We start from the raw sequence: 15,222 nt of genomic DNA on the forward strand, positions 1-15,222 counted from the left end.
AGCAACCAGACTCATCCTATGCTTTTCTTGGAAAGAAAAATTTTTAGAGGCTCGGCACCTGTGGCTCAAGTGGCTAAGGCGCCAGCCACATACACCTGAGCTGGCGGGTTCGAATCCAGCCCGGGCCTGCCAAACAACAATGACGGCTGCAACCAAAAAATAGCTGGGCGTTGTGGTGGGCGCCTGTAGTTCCAGCTACTTGGGAAGCAGAGGTAGGAGAATCGCTTGAGCCCAGGAGTTAGAGGTAGCTGTGATGCCATGGCACTCTACCCAGGGCGACAGCTTGAGGCTGTCTCAAAAAAAAAATAAATTTTTTTTTTTTTACAGTAGGTAAAGAATCCTTCTGAGAACTTTAGAGTTGGGCTAGGGTTGTTACTGCCCTTACCAGGCTTCATATTTCCTTCCTGTGTCTGACCTTCCTCCTCTTGCTGCTGCTACTGGAGCTCACTGATACCCATCTGTAAAGTAGATGCCTTAAAAATTAATTTTAGGGTTGGGCTCAGGGGCTGGATCACAGGCAGATCCATCAGAATGTAGCCCAGCTCGGCAGCATGCTGAGCACCTGCCTCCCTGGCCCCATCATGCCTATCGGTGGTCCTGGCAAGGGTAGAGCCGTAAAGCTCAGTGTATCTGGATGCTGCCCTGTTCTTTACATATGGGGCTGGCCCTCTGCCAGTAGAGAGGTGGTGGAGAGTGATGAACAGCTGTGGCCATGAGAGTCAGGCAAACTTGATATAACTCCTGAGATAATTCAGTTCCTAAGTCAGTCTCTTGGCTGGACTCCCTGGCTCATGCCCGTAATCCTAGCACACTAGGAGGCCAAGGCGGTAGACTGTTAACCTCAGGAGTTCAAGACCAGCCTGAGTAATAACGACACCTGTCTCTACTAAAAATACAAAAAAATGACCCAGCTGTTGAGGTAAGCACCTGTACTCCCAGCTGTTTGGGAGGCAGAGGCAGGAGGATCACCTGAGCCGAAGAGGTTTCTGTGAACTATGACACCACTGGTATAGCGGGCACAGTGGTGGGTGTGCTTGCATGGCAGCATCACTGCTGTTCTTGCTGTGGCAGGAGGGAATGAGGAGTGGATACAGGTATTCCAGTTAAAGTAGGCTGTCCTCAGTCTGACATGACTCAGTTGTCCTCCCTGTGTTCCCCTCCTTCCAGTGAAGGAGCCCAGGCTTTTGGACTCTTTTTTTTTTTTTTTTTTTTTTTACTATTTTTTTTTTTTTTTTTTTGTAGAGACAGAGTCTCACTGTACCACCCTCGGGTAGAGTGCCGTGGCGTCACACGGCTCACAGCAACCTCTAACTCTTGGGCTTACGCGATTCTCTTGCCTCAGCCTCCCGAGCAGCTGGGACTACAGGCGCCCGCCACAACGCCCGGCTATTTTTTGGTTGCAGTTTGGCCGGGGCTGGGTTTGAACCCGCCACCCTCGGCATATGGGGCTGGCGCCCTACTCACTGAGCCACAGGCGCCGCCCGGCTTTTGGACTCTTAAATGGAAGTGGTTTTCATTCATTAGAAGTAACCAGCGGGACATAATCACGAGAGGGACTCTACCTAACAAAATCAAATATTTTGGCTTGGTTGGTTATACCCTCACATTAACCTGAAATTAAAAAAAAAAAGGTAACCAGAGACTTCTTGAGGCCCAGCGTAGAAGTGGATCACAGCTAACATCCCTGCTGTAGCCCAACCCAAGGGAGCTGGGCCCAAATACTAGTGTCACTTGGCTAGATGTCTGTTGCAGGTGGCTTGGGTTATTACCCTCCTCATTTTCGTAACAGACACCAGGGCTTAGATTTCCTTAGGATTCCAGGCAGGCCTGGCTGCTGCAGCGGACACTATAGCAGCCACGTAACTAAAGCCAATAGGCAACGTGTGGACTGCATCCCCAGGAGCGCCACTTTCATCTGCTCAGTCCATGTAGACATCACTTTTCTGGCATATCTGGAAGCCCTTGATGAACACTTAGAAAGTGAGTTTTTTTTTGTTTTTTTGTAGAGACAGAGTCTCACTTTATGGCCCTCGGTAGAGTGCCATGGCATTACACAGCTCACAGCAACCTCCAACTCCTGGGCTTAAGCGATTCTCTTGCCTCAGCCTCCCGAGTAGCTGGGACTACAGGCGCCCGCCACAACGCCCAGCTATTTTTTTTTTTTTTTGGTTGCTGTTCAGCCGGGGCTGGGTTTGAACCCGCCACCCTCGGTATATGGGGCCGGTGCCTTACCGACTGAGCCACAGGCGCCGCCCAGAAAGTGAGTTTTTAACTTAGAGACACCTCTACAACTATCTCAACAGAGTTTTTAGTGATCTAGTTTACTGAAGGAGGTTCTTGGGAAGTTTTTCCAATTGCGCATGTTGATGAAAAGGGTGTAGCTAGCTGAGACTGATGCTTTTTTAGTGTAGAACATGTGTTGAGCATATACCCAGTCTATATCTGGCCCTGTCATGTGCCCTTGGAAATTCAGAATTAATGTGATCCACTTCCTCTTTTTTTTTTTGAGACAGAGTCTTACTTTGTCGCCCTCAGTGGAGTGCTGTGTTATCACAGCTCACAGCAATCTCCAACTCTTGGGCTCAAATGATTATCTTGCCTCAGCCTCCTGAGTAGCTGGGACTATAGGTGCCTGCCACAATGCCTGCCTGTTTTTTAGAGACAAGGTCTCCTTTAGCTCAGGAAGGTCTTGAACCTGTGAGCTCAGGCAATTCACCCGCCTTGGCCTCCCAAGTGCTGGGATTGCAGGCATGAGCCACTTTCTTGTCTGCCATGAAGGAGCCTAGGGTGACTAGAAATTATGAAATAGGTTGTATGGGGCAGTGCCTGTGGCTCAAAGGGGTAGGGCGCTGGCCCCATATGCCAGAGATGGCGGGTTCAAGCCCAGCCCTGGCCAAAAACTGCAAAAAAAAAAAAAAAAAAAAGAAAGAAATAGGTTGTATGCAGATAACCGCAATTCTTTTTTTTTTTAAGTCAAAGTCTTACTATGTTGCCCTCAGAGTTCTGTGGCATCACAGCTCACAGCAACCTCAAACTCTTGAGCTTAAGCGATTCTTCTGCCTCAGCCTCCCAAGTAGCTGGGACCACAGGCATCCGCCACAACACCCAGCCATCTTTTGGTTACAGTTGTCATTGTTGTTTAGCATGCCTGGGCCAGGCTTAAACCTGCCAGCCTCGGTGTATGTGGCCAGTGCCCTACTCACTGAGCTACGGGCGCTGAGCCAGATAACTGCAATTCTTTTTTTTTTTTTAATTTTTTTTTTTTTTTTTGTAGAGACAGAGTTTTACTTTATGGCCCTAGGTAGAGTGCCATGGCATCACATAGCTCACAGCAACCTCCAACTCCTGGGCTTAAGCGATTCTCTTGCCTCAGCCTCCCAAGTAGCTGGGACTATAGGTGCCCGCCACAACACCCGGCTATTTTTTTGTTGCAGTTCGGCCGGGGCCGGGTTTGAACCCGCCACCCTCGGTATATGGGGCCAGCACCCTACCGACTGAGCCACAGGCGCCGCCCACTTTTTTTTTTTTTTTTTAGACAGAGCCTCAAGCTGCTGCCCTGGGTAGAGTGCTGTAGCATCACAGCTCACAGCAACCTCTAACTCCTGGGCTCAAGTGATTCTCCTGCCTCAGCCTCCCAAGTAGCCGGGACTATAGACCCCTGCCACAACACCCGGCTATTTTCTTTTTTGGTTGCAGCCATCATTGTTGTTTGGCAGTATCCGGCTGGATTCGAACCTGCCAGCTCAGGTGTATGTGGCTGGTGCCTTAGCTGCTTGAGTCACATAACTGCGCCGAGCCAGATAACTGCAATTCTGTGTAATAAAATCTTTAGTGGTGGGCGGCGCCTGTGGCTCAGCAGGTAGGGTGCCGGCCCCATATGCCAAGGGTGGCGGGTTCAAACCCAGCCCCGGCCAAACTGCAACAAAAAAATAGCCGGGCGTTATGGCGGGCACCTGTAGTCCCAGCTACTTGGGAGGCTAAGTCAAGAGAATCGCCTAAGCCCAAGGATTTGGAGGTTGCTGTGAGCTGTGTGACGCCACGGCACTCTTCCAAGGGCAATAAGGTGAGACTCTGTCTCTACAAAAAAAAAAAAAATCGGCGGTGCCTGTGGCTCAGTGAGGAGGGCGCCGGCCCCATATACCGAGGGTGGCGGGTTCAAACCCGGCCCCGGCCAAACTGCAACCAAAAAATAGCTGGGCGTTGTGGCGGGCGCCTGTAGTCCCAGCTGCTCGGGAGGCTGAGGCAAGAGAATCGCGTAAGCCAAGAGTTAGAGGTTGCTGTGAGCCGTGTGACGCCCCGGCACTCTACCAAGGGCGGTACAGTGAGACTCTGTCTCTACAAAAAAAAAAAAAAAAATCTTTAGTGGTGTATGAACAAATCATAAGAATCCTCAGCTCAGGTCTTTTTTTTTTTTTAGATGAAAATATTAATACTTTATCTAGATTTGAATGTATGCTGTATGGAACCAGATTGATTGTTCTAAAAAGTTATAAAGGCCGGGCGTCATGGCTCATTCCTGTAATCCTAGCAGTCTGGTAGGTTGTGGTGGGTGGATTGCCTGAGCTCAAGAGTTTGAGACCAGCCTGAGCCAGAAGGAGACCTTGTCTCTAAAAATAGCCAGGCAGGGGCAGCGCCTGAAGCTCAAAGGAGTAGGGCGCTGGCCCCATATACCAGAGGTGGTGGGTTCAAACCCAGCTCCGGCCAAAAAAAAAAACTGCAAAGAAAAAAAATATAGCCAGGAGTTTTGGCAGGCACCTGTAGTCCCAGCTACTTGGGAGGCTGAGGCAAGAGAATAACTTTAGCCTAAGTTGCTGTGAGCTATGATGCCATGACACTCTACCAAGGGCAACAAAGTGAGACTCTATTTCAAAAATAAAATAAAAATTAAAACGTTACAAATTAGGAGAAGCTTTAGTTTCTTTCTTTCTTTTTTTTTTTTGTAGAGACAGAGTCTCACTGTACTGCCCTCGGGTAGAGTGCCATGGCGTCACACGGCTCACAGCAACCTCTACTCTTGGGCTTACGTGATTCTCTTGCCTCAGCCTCCGCTGCAGCTGGGACTACAGGCGCCCGCCACAACGCCCGGCTATTAGAAGCTTTAGTTTCTAAGTTAAATGATTAGACTTTCTTCTCTGGAGTAATAAAAATCTGTCCTCCTTGGATGAGAGCCAGCATCTTTGCAGCTTTTAAGTCATCTGAAGCTCGATTGGCAGTAGAAAACTTCATGCTGAGAAGCAAATTCCAGAGGTTCATCTGTCAGGAGAAACTTGGATCTGAGAGATAGATACCTTTGCTCAAGAATGCAAGCTGTTTAGAGTGCGTGGGAGTGGAAGAATAGCTACTCTGGCGGAAAGAATGTCATCTTTGTTTCTATGAGGTTGCTCTGTGGGCCTGGGTTTTTTCATGGTTAGTCTGTTTGAAGCTATACAGAAATGTTCTGCCTTAGAGCTCTTTGTGTTTAGACAAACGTGAAGGCATTCTTTTTTCACGTTAAGAGACTTTGGAATTTCCCTCCTGTGCATTTACATTCCTTTTTCTTGTCTTTGGATGAATCCTGTTTGGTTTTTTGCTAGGATTCCTCAGATCTTTATGTATACCTCTTACTCTCTAAAGTAACCAAATGTCTTTGGTCAGATTTTTGAATGCCACCATTCCTTTATTTGATATTGAAAGAGATATTGATATTGGCCTTGTATCTTTGCATTTTGATAAATTTTATTCCATCATTTATGGTGGGCTAGCTTTGTGCTAAGTACTTGATTTACACGGTCTTGTGAAATTATTCCTATAAAGCCATCCCAGAGGCTTGATGGTCTTTGCTTCACAGTTGAGGAAACTGAGACACAGTGTGTTTAATAACTTGCCCAATGTCTTAGTACCTCATTTTGGGGGCATTTAATGAAAATTAAATTTACTGTTTTCATTTAATATGTTTTATGTAAAAAACAAACAAACAAAAAATATATATATATATTAGAGACAGAGTCTCACTTTATTGCCCTCAGTAGAGTGCTGTGGTGTCACAGCTCATAGCAACCTTCAACTCCTGGGCTTAGGTGATCCTCTAAGTAGCTAGGACTACAGGTGCCTGCCACAACGCCAGGCTATTTTTTTGTTATAGTTTGGCCGGGGCTGGGTTCGAACTCACCACCCTGGGTATATGGGGCCGGCGCCCTACTCACTGAGTCATAGGTGCTGCCCATGTTTTACGTATTATTATTTCCCACTTAATTATAAATTTTAGGACAGAAACTGTTTTGTCACTTAACAAATTGTTCTTTTTCAGATAATTTCTAGTTATCTTAGGGGTAGAGGTTAACAACTGGTCTTGGTTTAAAAAGTCTCAGACTCAGATTAGAATCTGAGTTCTGCTCCTTCCTGCTGTGACCCCATGGACAAATGTTTTCCCCCAACAGAGCCTCAGTTTGCTTGTCTGTCAAATGGAGGCACTAATGGATCCCTGTCTTTTTTTTTTTTTTTTTTTTGTGGAGACAGAGTCTCACTTTATGGCCCTCGGTAGAGTGCCGTGGCATCACACAGCTCACAGCAACCTCCAACTCCTGGGCTTAAGCGATTCTCTTGCCTCAGCCTCCAGAGTAGCTGGGACTACAGGCGCCCGCCACAACGCCCAGCTATTTTTTTTTTTTTTTTTGGTTGCAGTTTAGCCGGGGCCGGGTTTGAACCCGCCACCGTCGGTATATGAGGCCGGCGCCTTACTGACTGAGCCACAGGCGCCGCCCTGGATCCCTGTCTCATAGGTTTGTTAATTGTTTCAGTGAGAAGAGTAGAGTGAGGACTCAGCGTGTGCCTGGCATGTAAGTTGCTGCTATGTACTTCCTGCTGCCTTTGGATTTTATAAGACCCCTGAGGTACCTGGGCAGGTTTTGTAGTTGAGGAGAACAAGGCAGAAAGGTCAGGCTTTGGTCAGGGGTGTGGAGGCCCCCAACCCAGATCCCAACTCTCTGCTGGGAAATTAACTGCTTGGGGACCTTACAGTCTCTCCAGCAATGGGACATTGCTGAGGTGGTGCCATTTAGCCCTGCTTTCTTTAATTTTTAACTTTTTATTATGCAAACTATCCTTTTTTTCTTTTTTAAAACAATTTTTTTAAAAGTAGGGTCTTGTTCTGTCACACAGGCTGGAATGCAATAGCATAATCAGTCATAGCTCATTGCAACCTCAAACTCCTAGGCTCAGCCCATTGTCCTGCTTTAGCCTCTCTAGTATCTGGGACTACAGATATGTGCCACCACACTCAGCTAATTTTTCTTACTTTTTATAGAGATAGGGTCTTGCTGTGTTGCCCAGGCTGATCTTAAACTTCCGTCCTCAAGTGTTGCTCTTACCTCAACCTCTCTTGAGTGCTGGGATTATAGTTGTGAGCCACTATGTGTGGCCTTTCCTGCCTGTTTTTTTTTTTTTTGGCCGGGGCCAGGCTTGAACACACCACCCCCTGTATATGGGGCCAGCGCCCTACTCCTTGAGCCACAGGCACCGCCCTCCTGCCTGTTTTAAAGCAAACCCCAGTTCTCATTTCTTTTTTTTTTTGGCTGGGGCTGGGTTTGAACCCACCACCTCCGGCATATGGGGTCGGCACCCTACCCCTTTGAGCCACAGGCGCCGCCCTCTCATTTCATCTATAAATTCTTTTTTTTTTTTTTGTAGAGACAGAGTCTCACTTTATGGCCCTCAGTAGAGTGCCGTGGCATCACACAGCTCACAGCAACCTCCAACTCCTGGGCTTAAGCGATTCTCTTGCCTCAGCCTCCCGAGTAGCTGGGACTACAGGTGCCTGCTACAACGCCCAGCTATTTTTTGGTTGCAGTTTGGCTGGGGCTGGGTTTGAACCTGCCACCCTCGGTATATGGGGCTGGCGCCTTACCGACTGAGCCACAGGTGCCGCCCTCATCTATAAATTCTTTAGTATGAGTCTCTAAGTTTAGGAGTTTTCGTTTAACATAATCACAAAACTATCATCATTCCTAACAAAGTTAATAGCAGTTAATATCTCAAATACCTATCTGGGTTCAGTCAGATTGTTCCAGTTTCTTCTGTGATGACTTTCTGCCAGTAAGTGTGTTCACATCCTGCTGCCATTGCTATGCAGACCATCCTGCTTACATTGAAGTGTGGGGTGCTGGTGGTTGGGTTTCTTTTCTCCCTTGGTTGATCTGAGTGGTGATGTGGGCATGTTACCGTGGAAATGGTATGACATCATAGAGAGGGTTATGACCACGCCTGAGAATGTTGTGGGAAAGGGAAGCACAGAGCCCATTTGCTCTTGATTTCTAGTTGATGAACCCAGGTAGTAAGGACACTGAAAAGCATGTGCAAGACCCAGAGGTTTATTTCAAGAATTTCCTGGCTCTGAAAATGCCTCAGCGAGGTTTCCCCCTGTGGCTGCTTCACCATGTCCTAAATCAAGGGACGAACTCGAGGGCCTGTCTTAGGCACAAGCCCTGAGCTGGTTTACTAAAGGAAAGGCCTCCACTCCTAGTAAACGACTGTCCTGCAGGGTTGGATTTGGGGATCCTGGACTTCTGCATTTGGGCTGGTTGTTAAACATTTGAAGAGGCAGAGCCTCCTTGTAACTTTTGTAATTTTGTCCCTAGTTAATGGGTCATTCAAGAGCCTACCCAGGCAATTTGTTGAGAGTCTGGGCAGTTAATGATCATAACCCTGACCTTCACATTAACCTAGCCGCCTCTTGTCAAGGGCTCTCATGATCTTCAGGTAATAGCTGCTGCTCCTATGAGTTTCCATCTTTTTTGTTATATTTTGCCCCTTTTTTTTTTTTTTTTTTTGTAAACCCAGTAGATTTGCAAACTCTGGTTCCTTTTCAACTTCCCTTGCCAAACTTCAGTAAGGGTCTTTGTTCCTCCTTCCTGGGCTTCAGGTCTCCCTGTGCTGCCTCCTCTTGCTCAGCCACTTGGTTGCTTTCTGGTACTGCCTAGATTAGCACTGAGGAAGGGGAGATGTCTCTTACGTCAGTTTTGTCAGCAGGGTTGGTTGTCAGTTTTGTCAGAGGATGATGTATATATGGTTGGGGCCCCAATGGAAGCACGAACTTGAGGGCCAGCACTGAGCAGTGACCCCCAAGGGGAGTTGGCTGTGGCTTCCCCATAGAGAACATTTTCCCAGTCAGCCTTCCAGCTAGTTTAGGGTTATCCATGCAGGGAGCATTGGTACCAGCTGGTTCTTAAAACCAATAGCTGCTAGTTACAGGCTGCTTATTTTGTGCCTGCCCCTCATATCAAATTCTTTTTTTTTTTGTAGAGACAGAGTCTCACTTTATGGCCCTGCATAGAGTGCCATGGCCTCACACAGCTCACAGCAACCTCCAACTCCTGGGCTTAAGCGATTCTCTTGCCTCAGCCTCCCGAGTAGCTGGGACTACAGGCGCCCGCCACAACGCCCGGCTATTTTTTGGTTGCAGTTTCGCTGGGGCCAGGTTTGAACCTGCCACCCTCCGTATATGGGGCCGGCGCCTTACCGACTGAGCCACAGGCGCTGCCCCATATCAAATTCTTCATACATATTACCTTATTTAACCTTCCTACGACCTCCCACTTCCCTTTTTTTGAGACAGTGTGTGTTGCTTGGTGCCATCTTAGCTTAAGTGATCGTCCTGCCTCAGCCTCCCCGAGTAGCTTGGATTATAGGTGTATGCTATCACACCTAGCTAAATCATTTAACCTTCATACCCCTTGAAATAGGTACTTCTCTTATCCCATTCTACATATGAAAGCCAGTGCTCACTCTAGGGAAGAGGCAGAGCTGGTTAAGTTACTCTGTATAAAGAAGCATGATGCCCAAATTTGTAGGGATGGGGCCAGCTCCTTAAAGATGAGATATCTTCAAGTACTGTTTTTGCCAAGCCCGTGGTAGGTGATAAATCCAACATGCTTCTGGTGTTGTGAGGTTGGTCCACCAGGCATTCCTTAGAATGGGCATCTAGATCTACCTGTCCTTTAATCCCAGAGGAGGAGCAGCCAGCTCTGAAAAGGAAACTGAAATGCCCTATAAGCTTTGATCCAGGAGGTATAAGGCAGAGCTGACTCTCAACAAGGCATTGGCCTCTGCCCATTTCCTCCTGGGGGCGGGTTGCAAGTCAGGCTGGTTTCCTGTCCCTGAGGGCCAAGGCAACTGACCCAGATGCAGCCATGCCCAGGCACTGCTGGTCCATGCTCTGGGAATAAAGCATCTCTACACAGGCTGGCATGGCAGAGTTTTCTTCTGCTTGCTTGTCTCAAGAGGGCTTGGCAGGTCTAGATTGAAGTGATTAGTGCAGCGCGGCTTCCCCCACTTTTCTTGGGGGATTATGTCACGGTCTATTAGGCATGCTCCCTCGGTATTTAATCCCACTCTGACATGGATTTTGCTGGCAGCCTGTTAAGTGGCAATGCTTAAACTGGTTGCTATTTTGTGGAGATTGCCTTTGTGCATTTGTGTCCACGGTCCCCAGGATTCCCACCCTCTCTCCCAATTCCTTTCTTTTTTCTTTCTGTTGGACAAGAAAGAATAGGAGGTCTGAAGAAAATAGGCCTCGTATTACTGCAAGACATTTAGCTGGATGACCATCAGCAGAACTTAGCCCAGGGCTCTGAGAGGTTTGAGAGCATGGCAAGGCCTGAGAATGTACAGTGATCTGTTGTCACCATCCCAGTGCCCCTTCATAAACCACCAACAATTTTGTTATGTTTTTCATTTTTCCGCTTCTCTCAACTCTAGGGAAACAAAGTCCCAAGTATTCACTAGCTGCTTTTGTTACGGTTTTTTTTGAGACATTCTCACTATGCCGCCCTTGGTAGAGTGCTGTGGCGTCACAGCTCACAGCAATCTCAGACTCTTGGGCTTAAGCGATTCTCTTGCCTCAGCCTCCCAAGTAGCTGGGACTACAGGCGCCTGTCACAATGCCTGGCTATTTTTTTGTTGCAGTTGTCATTATTAATTTTAGCTGGCTGGGGCTGGGTTCGAACCCACCAGCCTTGGTGTACGTGGCTGGCACCCTACCCACTGAGCCATGGGCATCGCCATCACTACCTGTTTTGTAAAAACTTGTGTGGGTGATTCTGGTTAAGCCAGGGTTGTTGGGCCCAGGTAAGGGGTATCTTGAGGCCACTCCGACTCAGCCCACGTGTCCATTTATTTTAGAAGCTGCCTTATGGACTGAGTTTCTTGTTATTTGTATCTTTTTCCTTCAAAGAAAATGCAGAAAAAGGAGGTAGTCAAGTACCTTGCGCAGAGTAGGTATTCAAAAATGTTTGCAACCTAGGTAATGTTAGCTTTCGCCTTTGCAGACGAAGATGTTGAGAGTGATGTTCTTTTTAGCTTCTCTTAACAAGAAAACCAGCCTGTTATCTCCAAGCTGTGGTCTTCCTGAGTTTCCCCAAGGTGTGGCCCTGGTCTGCCCCCTGGTATTCCCACCAGAGACACAGAGGGGGTTTTGCTCCAGTTACTACCTCCCAGTGTAGCAGGAAGTTTGCCATGTCACTGAAAAACAGCCTCTCCCCTGAGACAAACCAGTTTCCCCAGTCAGGTGGTGCTTTTAATGTGGGCGAGGCATCCAATAAGGGCTATGGGCCACACCCCAGGCGGAAGGTACCTCCCTTGGCAGGAATGACACCCTCCCCCATCCAAAGTTTGCTCAGCGTATACAGAGGCGTCTTCACAGGCGGCCAGGACAACCTTGCAGTTTATGGGAAACAACATGAGGCGCACATCGGTTACTTCTCCATATCATTTCCTTTGAAACAGCAGAAAGAATTCTGTGTCCTGCTTTGAGAGCTGCCCTTGACTTCTGCCCTGGGGTATCCTTGGGGCTGGGCCACTTTGGTTTTAAGTCGACGGGTCCCTTTGAATTGGGAATGTGAGTTAATAGAAAATCTCCTCTCAAGGGGCTGCTTGATGTTTGGGGAGCAGCTCTGAGGTGGACAAAGGGAATGCCTTGAGTGAAAGGGCTGTGGAGGGTCCTTGGAGAAGTCTGGCAGTTTGTTGTTGATCCACAAAGCCCTTCAGAACCTCTGAGGGCTCCCGGGCTGTGCCCCTCTGAGCAGCCTGGGGCCTTTCTGTGCTGATCGGCTCCCTTTGTTTGTGCTTGGCCTTTTTGGGTTGTGGGTTCATTCCGTTAACTCTTTGCATTACCTCTTCTCTTTTCCTGTCCTAGTTAATGAGAGGGAAGGAGTTCTGATGCTTCCACACAACCCTTTCTGTGGTCATTCTGAGGAACTTTGGGGTGATTTTCTAAGTTAAAGAAATTTTTTTTTCCTTACCAACTTCTGTTCTTGAAAGAACTGTGTCTGTGGGTTTGGCTCAAAAACTGGACGCTTTGTCCAGTTGTTCCTTCCTTAACTCTGTTTTCCGTCACCACCACCCTCCCACCTACATCCCCACCCCACCCTGTAGATATTTCGAGGTGTAAAGTGTGGCAGCATCTGTCCCATTTGGAGGGCACTTTCAGTTTCAAAGTAACTGGGATTACCTGGGAAGTGAGGGAGTTGAAAAAAGTCAGGCAAACTGTAGGATGGGAAGGTAGAAGGGAGTTTAGGTGAGTTAGAGGAAGGAGAGAGAGCAGGGTCAGGGTCCTGTGAGGACCTCAGGAGGGGCCTGGGGCCCTTCCCCCTTCTCTAACTCCTCAGTGTCCCCTTCCTCTGACCAGCAGTGTGGGACTGACTGGGGTGGGTCAGACCTGGGGACCTGCGGCACCACTGGTTCTTACAGAGTTTTATATAAAGGACATTCAGTATTCTTGGGCCACAACCCAGATCTGTCTGTGGGTGGGGCCCACAAAGGGGAAGGACGTCCCAAGTTCAGAGCTATAGCCCTCTATCCACTGTCCACAACCTCAGGTGGAGCTGAGGCTCAGACCTGGGCCCCTGGGAGGGATGCTGTTAAATGTTTCTTGGGAGAAGGTACTTCTGTGGTCAAGTGAATTTTAGAAATGCTTCAAAGCAGAGTTGTTCGGACCACAGGGCATCTTGGAAATTCTACAGCATGAAGCATTATGACTTCCCAGGATGGGGCTTTCCTCACTCATGTGACCACAGAGCCTTCTGAGAACACTAGTCCTATTGGAACGTCCTGATACTGGATTTGTCCCAGTATTAGTGGTAGTAACTTCAAATTCCACCCCTGCCCCAGCCACCTTCTTAAACTAGACCAGGCACAGCTCCTTCAGGGGCAGGATGACGGATAGGATGAGAGGCAGTAGCGCCCCAGGGCCTCTCCAGGGATTACAGCTCTTGTTCACAGCACTTGGGCCAGCCCAAGATTCAGGGATTTCTCCTCAACCCCTCTGTTCACTTTGGCTTTGGCGTTGGTTTGCAGGGAAGATGGTGAGTTGGAAGAAGGCGAACTGGAAGATGATGGGGCTGAGGAGACCCAGGACACCTCTGGAGGGCCTGAGAGAAGCCGGAAAGAAAAGGGGGAGAAACACCATAGTGATTCTGATGAGGAGAAGTCTCACAGGAGACTGAAGCGAAAACGGAAGAAAGAGCGAGAGAAGGAGAAAAGGAGGTCGAAGAAGAGGAGAAAATCCAAACACAAAGTAGGTTGGGAAGGTTCACTGCCACCTGGCCTGGGGCCTGGCTGAGAGCCTCAAGGGCAGAGCTTGTCCTGTCAACCCCCAGGGCACTCTTAATAATAATTTTTGCTATACCAAATTGGATAAAGACCTCTTTTTAAAGAGTTGGTAGCTTATGCTCCATTGCCACTAAATGCCCCTAGGTGAGGTGTTTCAGGTGGAGCTCAGGGCTCTGTGGCACATTCCAACATTGCTTGTCCTGGGCTGATTGGGGCCACATTGGCTACCTACAGCGGAATCACTGAGTCCACTTCCCCTGTCATTGCAGCGCCATGCTTCCTCCAGTGATGAGTTCTCTGACTTCTCAGATGACTCAGATTTCAGCCCCAGTGAGAAGGGGCACCGCAAGTATAGAGAGTACAGCCCCCCGTATGCACCGGTGAGTAACTGCTGGGAGTGGGACAGGTAAAAGTACTCGGGTTTACTGAGCACCACGTGGGGCATTCTTGCAGGGCACTTGACATAGACTTTTTAAGTCCTATGAGATTAGGTTTTTTTTTTTTTTTTAAGAGACAGAGTCTAACTTTGTCACCCTCCGTGGAGTGCTATGGCGTCACAGCTCACAGCAACCTCCAGCTCTTGGGTTTAGGCGATTCTCTTGCCTCAGCCTCCCGAGTAACTGGAACTATAGGCGCCTGCAGTTTGGCCGGGGCCAGGTTTAAACCCGCTGCCCTCGGTATATGGGGTCGGCGCCCTACTCACTGAGCCATAGGCGCCGCCTAAGATTAGATATTGTTTTTTTTTGTAGAGACAGAGTCTCACTTTATGGCCCTCGGTAGAGTGCCGTGGCCTCACACAGCTCACAGCAACCTCCAACTCCTGGGCTTAAGCGATTCTCTTGCCTCAACCTCCCGAAGGTATTGTTTTTAATCCCTATTTTATAGGTGAGGGAACTAAGACTTAGAAAATTTCAACAAGGTTGTCCAGCTCTGAGTGGAGGAGCTGGGAATTGATCCCAGGCAGTAGCTGTCTTCATAAGGCACACTCAGGAGCCTTCTCCAGGCCCAGGCTGCTCTGTGGCCTTGGCAGGGCTCAGTATGTGTCAGAGAAAGATGCTGACTGGCTTCCATTGTTCAGAAATGACCTTTTGTGGAAAACTGGCAAGAGAATGAAATTCCTACAGGAGTGAATGGTCCCAAGTGTCCAGTAGTCAGAAGTTTACTACTCATCAAATGGTATCTCTGAGCTCAAGCAGAAATTTAAATTATTTGTTCCTTTTGTATACCATTTCCCTCCCTTCCCCACCCTCTAGAACCCAGAAGAGAAAAATCAGCTTGAATTTTCAGGTTCTGATAAAAAATGTTTTAAAGTTTGTATCTCTTTAAAGCTGTCCCAGCTATCCTGGGACTTGGCATCATCCAACATAATGGAGGCTTTATTGTCAGGTACTGTAGTCGAGATTGATCTGTAGATTGGGGCTTCAACCCTGGGTGGGGGAGGGCAGGATGGAGGAATCAGGGTGAGCTTTGTTTGTGGGCTGGAGCTTGAGACATTTTGAGATCTGTTCATGTGTATTTGTGTGTGTCTCTGTATCTGTCTGTATTTTTGTATCGTCCTATTTTTCTAAAATGAATGTAGATTTTTTAAATTAATAGACTTTTCTTTTTGGAGCATATTTAGGTTTATGGAAAATTGAGCAG

General features: G+C 48.1%; 1 protein-coding gene across 1 annotated transcript in view; it reads left to right on the plus strand.

The window, feature by feature from the left end:
* Positions 1 to 15,222, plus strand: part of ZC3H4 (zinc finger CCCH-type containing 4) — a 51,768-nt gene that overhangs the window by 6,854 nt on the left and 29,692 nt on the right. The window contains 2 exon segments of the mRNA XM_053606782.1: positions 13,327 to 13,546; positions 13,851 to 13,961. Of these exon segments, the coding sequence (XP_053462757.1) occupies positions 13,327 to 13,546; positions 13,851 to 13,961 (331 nt within the window).

This window comes from Nycticebus coucang, chromosome 10, assembly GCF_027406575.1.
Source record: "Nycticebus coucang isolate mNycCou1 chromosome 10, mNycCou1.pri, whole genome shotgun sequence".
Lineage (NCBI taxonomy): Eukaryota > Metazoa > Chordata > Mammalia > Primates > Lorisidae > Nycticebus > Nycticebus coucang.